Source organism: Platichthys flesus, chromosome 1 (assembly GCF_949316205.1).
Source record: "Platichthys flesus chromosome 1, fPlaFle2.1, whole genome shotgun sequence".
In the NCBI taxonomy this organism is placed as follows: Eukaryota; Metazoa; Chordata; class Actinopteri; order Pleuronectiformes; family Pleuronectidae; genus Platichthys; species Platichthys flesus.
The window spans coordinates 20,638,730-20,648,096 of NC_084945.1; the positions used below are offsets into that span (position 1 = coordinate 20,638,730).

Here is a 9,367-nt window from a genome sequence, read left to right on the forward strand (position 1 = left end):
CCTGCTAGTGCCATCCGACCTCTGCAGCTCATCCAGAATGCAGCAGCTCGACTGGTCTTTAACCTACAGGACCTCAATTCACTCACAATACACAGCTCCTCCGCTCCCTTCACTGGTTACCAGTAGCTGCCCAGGGCTTATAACTGCCCTTGACTAAGTCTTATTTACTTATTTACATACTTACTTGTTTTCAGCCCGTTTAGTCTATTTGTAAATGGTCTATTTGTATAAAGGGTTTGAATTGATGACTCAAGCTCATCTGGTGGCTTTTACTATTCTATGGCTTTATTTGTATCTTCTTTCATTCTATTGTTATTTTAATGGCTCTAACTGTTGTACAGAGCTTTGGTCAACCCCGGATTTTTTTTTTAAATGTGCTTCATAATAAAGTTGATTTGATTGGAAAAGAAATAACAAAAGTGAGAAATAACAGCGCGGCACAGGGGTCCAGTGGTTAGCACTGTTGTCTCACAGCACGCAGGTCCCTAGTTAGAATTCCAGGTAGACAGGATTTTTTCTCTGAGGAGTTTGCATGTGTGGGCTTTCTCCAGATGCTCCGGCTTCATCCCACAGTCCAAGCACATTGGTGATAGGTTGATCAGTGACTATCATTTGACCACAGGGATAATCGTTGTTTGTCTCCGTATGTTGGCCCTTTGATACGCTGGAGACCTGTCCAGGGCGATTACCACCTCCTACCCTATATCAGCCGGGATTGGCTCAGGCACCCATCTTTGCCCCTAAAGGATAAAAACAGAATAGATAATGGATGGGATAGATGGAAGAAATAACAATAATGGTGGATGGCTTGTAACTCTATTACAAGTATTTGTGTTAACAAACTTTGAAATGATCAGACTTTATTTCTATTGCAGTGATATCTTTTTAACCTTGGTTAACTAACTTAACATTGTTTTTATTTTAGATGACGATGATCGCTTGCTGCAGTCCTTTGCTCTTGCTCATCCTGAGTCCCGGAGTCTGTCAAGCTGGAAACATCTTGGTGTTTTCTGCTGAAGGCAGCCATTGGTTAAACATGAATATTCTACTTCAAGCTCTGCACTCAAGAGGACATAATATCACTGTTGTGCATTCAAGCAAAAGCTGGTACATCCCAAACAACTCCTCCTATTACAACACTGTCACAGTCCAAGTGGAGAGGGGCGTGGATCAGGAGCTCTTCACAAATTTCTTATCCAAGGCAGTACAATTTGAGCAGGATGCATATCCCTTGATAAAGCTTCTCTGTATTTTTGTAGAAATGGTAGGCAGCGTATTTGAAATTCACAAAGTTGTGATTGAATTTGTATCAACACTGCTAGATGACCGAGAGTTGATGAGAAACATTGAGGGCAGCAAGTTTGACCTGCTACTCACTGACCCTGCTTGGGGAGCTGGGGTCATTTTGGCCAAATATCTGAACCTTCCACTGGTTTTTAATGTTCGCTGGCTGCTAACTCTAGAGGGTCATCTTGCTCTTGCTCCATCACCCGTATCCTATGTTCCTATTATAGGATCTGGCAATATTGATAAAATGACCTTTTTTCAGAGAGTTAACAATATGATATCATATCTTATCAATCAAACACAATACCACTTTTTAGTTAAGGTATACCAGAAGATATGTGACAAATATCTTGTGCCTGAAAATGAATTCAAACAGTTGGTGCTTAATGCAGATATTTGGTTGATGAGAACTGACTTTGTGTTTGATTTTCCACGTCCAACTATGCCTAATGTTGTCTACATTGGAGGGTTTCACTGTAGACCAGCAAAACCTTTGCCTCGACACCTAGAGGATTTTGTACAGAGCTCTGGAGAACATGGAGTCATCATCATGTCTCTGGGGACGTTTTTGAGTGAACTTCCTGCTGACATGACCAACAAGATGTCTGCAGCTTTTGCTAAATTACCTCAGAAAGTCATCTGGAGGCATAAAGGTGACAGACCGGCCACTCTGGGTAACAACACTTTACTCGTCGACTGGATGCCACAGAATGACCTCCTGGGACATCCAAAGATTAAACTATTTGTTGCCCACGGGGGAACCAACGGTGTTCAAGAGGCTATCTATCATGGAGTCCCAGTTGTGGGTGTACCTGTGTTCTTTGACCAGAAAGACAACCTGGTCCGTCTGAAAGAGAGAGGAGGAGCTATGATTCTTACATTAGCCAAAGTGGACAAAGACGACAACTTCCGAGAAGCAATACAGGAAGTCTTGACTGAGCCCTCCTACAGACTGAACATGCAGAGACTCTCCAGGCTGTACAGAGATCAGCCAATGAAACCACTGGACACTGCCCTCTTCTGGATAGAGTTTGTCATGAGACACAAAGGTGCAGCTCACCTGAGAACGGAGTCCTACAGACTGCCCTGGTACTCCTACCACTCTGTAGATGTCATATTGTTCTTGATAACAGTTACACTAGTTATTTTGTTATTATTTGCTGGGTTGTTATGGTCATGCTTCAGATTGTGTATCAAAAGAAAACTAAAATCTGACTAACAAGGAAGGATATATTTTCAAACTGGTTAAGATGTTTAGATGATCAGCTAATTGCTGAAGGAGAACTTGTATTAGCTTGGGACTGTCCTTTGGCTTGACTGTGAATGTACTTCTTATCGACAGCTACAAAATAAAAGTACCTACCAGTTTTGACAACCAACTTGCTGAGTGAAGTCTAATTACTTTGTACTAGGAAGAGTCATATCATTTTATGCAGTGTCATTTTAAAATGTACCTTTGACTGTAAACAAAATAAACCAGTTTATTCTTTTCAGTCATTTACAGTGAGTAAAATATCAGATATAAAAAAAGTGTCACTTTTTAGAAGACTCCACAACAAACACACAGAAACATTATAGACCACAACACACTGTCGGGTCATGTTTGAGATATGAAATTAACCCTACCATTTTTAAAGTTCTTGTTCAACAGTAATTTGTTTTTGTACAGATATTTGCTTAACAGCTAATCACCACGAACAACCTTTACTCCATATTGTATTGTATTACCTGGGCGTGCCAGATCATAACATTGCAGTAGTAAAGTCCGTCCAGGTGGGCTGGAACACATTATCTGCTCTCTGCCAAAGGAGAAAGACTGAAACATCTTTACACCAGTTGCTAATAAGGTAGGATCAACATGTTTAAATCTTTAGCTAATAGAAATAGCTGCGTTGTAGCTGTTTTGCAATAAAAAAGTGTGTATTCACAGAAGTACATTTTTGACTGGCATTATATAGTGTCAACAAGAACAAACGGTTTTGATTCTCTCTGGTAAAGTTGCAATTGCTTGAATACTGAAAAGATTAAGTTACAATATATACCATGCTGCATTTAGTTTTGAAAATGATTAAAAACAAAAGTACTAAATAGACTTAATGTGGGTAAAATGCAGTTTCTATTGAAGAATTAGTGACACCAACTATCCATTTGATGAAAACATTACATGTATTGAAAAGTATGTGTTTAAAAGATATAATTTAAGTCACCGTTTGCTTTTCCCCCCCGATTCAGAATAAAGATGGATTGTCCCTGGGTTGTGACCACACTCTGGTTGATCTATGCACCTTTGGTTTATGGTAGCAAAGTGCTTGTTGTTCCAGTGGACGGGAGCCACTGGGTGAACATGAATGTCATTGTAAAGGAACTATACTCAAGGGGGCACCAGGTTTCTGTTCTGCGATCATTCGACAGCTGGTATATCAAGGAAACATCCCAATTCTATACTTCAGTCACACTTGATGCTGAGTCTGGATTTGATGAAGATTTTTTAACTAAGTTTGTGGCCCAACTCCTGAATATCCAGAGGGAAGGGAAGTCTGCTTGGACACGTTTTAAACTGGAAATGGAACTAATACAAAAGGGTTCTGAGATGAACCAGAAAATGGGCAAAATGCTTGAGCTGCTTTTCGAAAACAAAGATCTAATACAGTCACTGCAGGATGCTAAATATGACCTTGTCCTGGCAGACCCGTTTAGCCCATTGGGTGTTATACTTGCTCACTACCTGAGGTTGCCAATTGTTTTTAATGTCAGATGGACCGGTCAAGGTGAAGGCCATTTTTCAATTGCACCTTCTCCTCTGTCTTATATTCCAATGCCAGGGTCTGAGCTATCAGATAAAATGAGCTTTCCTGAGAGAGTTCTTAACGTCATGATTTTTGGATTCACAGAATTTCAAATAGCACATTTTGTTTCACCAATTTATGATCCTATTATAAAAAAATATTTAGGTCCGGATGCAGATTTCCTTTCACTGTTTCAAGCAGCCGACCTGTGGCTGATGAGAGTGGATTTTGTGTTCGAGTTCCCTCGACCCACCATGCCTAATGTTGTCTACATGGGAGGCTTCCAGTGTAAACCTGCAAAACCTTTGCCTCAACACCTAGAGGATTTTGTCCAGAGCTCTGGAGAACATGGAGTGATCATCATGTCTCTGGGGACTTTTATTAGCACACTTCCGCAGGACTTAGCTGATGAGATCGCTACAGCTTTTGCTAAATTACCTCAGAAAGTCATCTGGAGGTACAAAGGGGACAGACCGGCTACTCTGGGCAACAACACTTTACTCGTTGACTGGATGCCACAGAATGACCTCCTGGGACATCCAAAGATTAAACTATTTGTGGCCCACGGGGGAACCAACGGAGTTCAAGAGGCAATTTACCATGGAGTTCCTATACTGGGACTTCCATTGATTTTTGACCAACATGATAATCTATTCAGAATTGAAGTCAGAGGAGCAGGAAAGATAATCGATTTTTTTACTATGAATGAAGACATCTTATTTCAGGGTATTCAGGAAGTCTTGACTGAGCCCTCCTACAGGCTGAACATGCAGAGACTCTCCAGGCTGCACAGAGATCAGCCAATGAAACCACTGGACACTGCCCTCTTCTGGATAGAGTTTGTCATGAGACACAAAGGTGCAGCTCACCTGAGAACGGAGTCCTACAGACTGCCCTGGTACTCCTACCACTCTGTAGATGTCATATTGTTCTTGACAACAGTTGCACTAGTTATTTTGTTATTATTTGCTGTGTTGTTATGGTCATGCTTCAGATTGTGTATCAAAAGAAAACTCAAATCTGACTAACAAGGAAGGATTTATCAGATGTTACAGTTAGTTTGAATGATCAGTTGAACACTGAAAGAGCAGGTTTTTCGTCTTGGACTGTCCTTTGACCTGACTGTACATTACATCACATTAATCATAGTCTTTGAAAAAAAAAGAACAATCAAAATCAACTTGTTAAGTGAAATCTGTTTGATTAAAATGGTATGTCATAACGTCAACATTTGTTCTTGCCTGTAATCTAAAGAGAGCATATTACCACTTAGCAGTTTATGCCTTTCAGACTACAGTGGTTTTCCTACCACACTGTAGATGTGATGCTACTGTCACTTGAACTTGTGCTGATGATGCACTTTTGTGGCCTTAATAAGGTGTTCAAGCTTTAAATGCTGTCTGAGAATGGAAGGTAAAGGCAATTTGAAAAGAATCATTGCGTTGGTTTGATTCCTGTTGAACAACAAATCTAGATAATTCCGTGCTTGATAATTATAATCACAAGAGGAAACATCCTGTTTGTTGAAGGATGAATGAAGTCATCTCACTATATTCTTACAATAATGTTATTTCATGTACTTAGTACTCTGTGTATAAAAACATTTCATATGCTTGATGTGTGTGGTTTTTTAAAGACTAGCAAGTGCATTATTTAAAACAAATTATTCATGGTTTCACATGATTTAATTTGAATATGAAAGCCCTTGATATCTGTAACCTCAGTTTCACACAAAGAGAACTTTTACCTTTGTTAGAGGGAGGAACATTCTATACAGCGGCATTGCTGCTTTAGCCAGAAGCAAATAGACCCTGTTTAAATTTCAAACTGCTTACTCATCTGCTTTGTACCTCTTTAAACTGCATGTCCTCTTTAAGCGGAATCAAGGAATCTAACTCTGCATGTGTAAACCCTTTTAACAAATTCACTCTTGCTGTGGCACAGTTTTGCTAGATTTGACATTTTTAAATAGTGTAATGAAAATGTACTCAATAATAACTCAGTTTGTGCTTACAGCAGATATTTCCATCTAAGGTACAGCCCGACATGAACTTTATGTATCTAGCATGTGCAACCATTGTTTGTACATATTTGCAGAAATTGATCTTGTGGTTAAACTGCCTTTGGATATGCACTATTTAAAGAATATAATAACTTTACTCATTTAATTATTTCTGTTGATTCTCAGACTGTGCACTAACTAATATTGCCATTTTTACAAGAATGATCTTGATTTCCAAGCCTAAAACACAGAATGGGAAGTGATCAAAACAAGGTTGTTGGTATATCAATTTCATATAGATAAAAAAAATGCAGTACTGTCTAGATTTGCATATTGAAGGAAGAAGTACAAATGTCAGAATAAACTTTGTACTAGAGTTGAAAACTTAGGGTCCATTCTTTGTCACTTGTGTCATTTTGGACATGAAGCCTGGAACAGTATCTTTGTCTTTAGTGAGCTTCCAGTGTGCCTCGTGACACGTCCCCTAAAGCCGTTCATAATACTTGGATGTGGATATGTCTCTGGAGACCTTTTGCAAAATGATTACAAAATCGGCCAAAAATACTGTCGAGGATATACAAAAGTTAATTTCTCATGAAAGGAAAATAATTTCGCCTTAGAGTTGGATGATTTCCAGTTGCGTGTGCACATTTGTTTGCATATGAATACAACGCCCTATTCCCAAAGTGTGGGGAGTGAAGAGGATTAAGACAACAACCTCCTCAGGGTCTTACAAGAAGTCTTGAATAAGCCCTTCCACAGGATGAACCTACAGGGTCTGTACCAATGTTTACACTTAAAGGGTTTAACTGAGGCTTTGGCAATGTTGTTAATAATAAGAAATAAACTACTGTTGCAAGTGGAGACTGTGAGAGCGCTGTAGAGAATTAGGCAAAAATCCATTCAACCAATCTCGTGTTGACTGAGGAAGTCCTCAGAAACAAAGGGCGAATTTACTTGCGAATCTACACAGTCTTTTTAACAAAGGGCACTTTTTTTAGCTGCATTAAGGTATTGAATTTGTAGCATTTACTACATTCCCATTAAAGGTTATCTGTGAATGTCAAACCAGAAAAATTCAAATATTTATATTTTGTCTAATGTTAAAGGTATTTGTAGAGATTTTACAATAAACATCTCACTTTAATACTCAACTAACTCAAATACCAAGATTGCAGGTTTGTTAAGATTATGCTATCATGATATGACTGTACAAAATCCCTGAGGGTTTTACTTAAATAAATAAATAATTTTATTACAAAACAATAAAAATACATTGTTTTAGATTTTGTGTCTACTTCCTACTTTTGGCTGGTTGTAGCCATGACAGAAAACATCATACAGATGATTTTACATCTCTTCTGTATACAGGTAAATCATAAGCAATATAAGATTGAATCATAAGTGTTGTAATGAACTGAAATATTTAAAGTGAGATTTCACTTTGTTGTAACATTTTCATTTTCACAAGAATCAACTAACAGTAGTCAGATAGATATATTAGCTGCCTGTTGGATTCCACTTGACTCAAAATAGCTATTACAAAAGGCACAAACAACTTCCAGGCTCAGAAATAAAAAAAAAAAAAAACAATTTTCAAGCTTGAAAACTTGAAAGTAAGACAGAACTACTGACAATTTAACTTTAAAGGGAAAGTTACATATTTCATGTCATGTACTTATTCTCTTTCTTGTCATGAATTAAATGAATGAAGCTGGAATCAGCAGCCATTAAGCTTAGGTTAACATAACGGTGTGTAAAGAGCTGTCTGTAGGTGGCTATATGCTGGACAACAGATGTTCCAATTCAGAGCTTGCATCCTTTTCCCTTCACAGTCTTTAATGGCCACACCTTTATATAGCGGTTCAAACTCTCTGGTTTGCAGTGGGTTTCCTATCATTGACCACTGGCAAAACATATCACAGTTACACTCTGGTTTTTTAAACATGAATCAAAGCCTTCCTTACATTTCCAGTCTTTATGCTAAGCTAAGCTAACCTTACAAACACTGGCTTTGTCGCTTTCTAAGACTGGGACATGAAAGTGGAATTAATCCTTTGATCTAGTTCTCAGAAAAGAAAGGTGCCAATATTACTGTACAGACAGGTACAACCAATACCTTGTAACTCATTAGATGACCACAAGCACAGCTCCGGGTACATATCAGCTGATAATACAAACAAAAAAGTAATATCCATAATTGTATGGCCTCATACAGCAGCATTGATAAGGGAAAAAATACTGCACGTATCGACAATAATTATGAGAAGTCATTGTAAAGCCTGTTTAGGGTATTTACAAAGTGTCCATGCCAGCAGGGCAGGTGAGGTGGGCAGTGTAAGTCCTCTCATGATGTCCTGGTCCGTAGAGTGCTCATCCTGAGCACAGTGAGCTCAGCTACATCTGAATCCTGCATTTCCACCTCTCGTTGGCAGCTTTCTCTGATTACATACACTATGAGACCCACACAGATGAAAATGAGGAGGATTATGCCTATAACCTGGGGTATAAAAGAGTGAAGCAACACTTTGTTTAGTAGTTATCATGAGATAAGGTGTAATTCTTGCTAACACAATGAATTGAATAAATATTTTACCAAAGGTAATAGCTTGATATAATGCAAATATGATCTAAAGTTCCTACTCTGAGAGAGGAGTATGTTTTTACTCCACTTACTTCACATAATATTCTTTAAAGTAGAAAACATTCCACTCACCTGAGAAAACACAAACAGCTGCTGCGAGCGGAGCATTAGTTCTTGTAGGGTGACATCTCCCTCACTTGTTGGCTCACACCACTTCTGCGGAGCTGCCTTGTCAACTAGTACAAATCTACCCTCCCAGTTTGTCATAGCACAAGCAAAGTATTGTCCATCGAGGAACAACAAAATCAGCCACACGATAGCAGGAACAAAACTGGAGAAGGGAAAAGTTCTACAGCACCGCGTTTCACATCTGCCTCCTTGAATGATTAGCATCAAAGTGAATGCCATGACGGCAGGAATGATGAAGAATGCTGATGAAAACACTCCGTTCCATGTAGGATTGCAAGGACACTCAAACTCCAGCTCCACCAGTTTCTCTAGTCCCATGAGGATGAAGCCAAAAGCCACATTTGATACCAGAGGACTGTTGCTAAGTTCATTTTTCAGCCTGGTAAGCCATTGTTGTCTACTTTCCATACTAGATTGACCGAAAAATGAAAGCAATCGTTGTAAAAAGCCCAAAAGAGGGTCCACCGTTGTGAACACATTGGCAACAGCTAAGTGATGCGTAATTAATGCATCCAGGGG

At 39.0% G+C, this 9,367-nt stretch overlaps 2 protein-coding genes across 2 annotated transcripts; both read left to right on the forward strand.

Annotated features, from left to right (window-relative positions):
• The first annotated feature begins 925 nt into the window (after positions 1-925).
• LOC133958771 (UDP-glucuronosyltransferase 2C1-like) lies at positions 926-2,506 on the forward strand. The gene has a single exon (XM_062393737.1). The coding sequence runs from the start codon at positions 926-928 to the stop codon at positions 2,504-2,506; it is 1,581 nt and encodes a 526-aa protein (XP_062249721.1).
• A 603-nt stretch (positions 2,507-3,109) lies between these two features.
• LOC133954286 (UDP-glucuronosyltransferase 2C1-like) lies at positions 3,110-5,688 on the forward strand. Its single transcript, XM_062388646.1, has one exon. It carries the CDS (start codon positions 3,527-3,529, stop codon positions 5,099-5,101), a length of 1,575 nt encoding a protein of 524 aa, XP_062244630.1. The 5' UTR covers positions 3,110-3,526; the 3' UTR covers positions 5,102-5,688.
• The last annotated feature ends 3,679 nt before the right edge of the window (positions 5,689-9,367 follow it).

Bases quoted from the DNA above. Each gene is read 5' to 3' on its own strand.
- LOC133954286 (XM_062388646.1), top strand. From the start codon at position 3,527: ATGGATTGTCCCTGGGTTGTGACCACACTCTGGTTGATCTATGCACCT.
- LOC133958771 (XM_062393737.1), top strand. From the start codon at position 926: ATGACGATGATCGCTTGCTGCAGTCCTTTGCTCTTGCTCATCCTGAGT.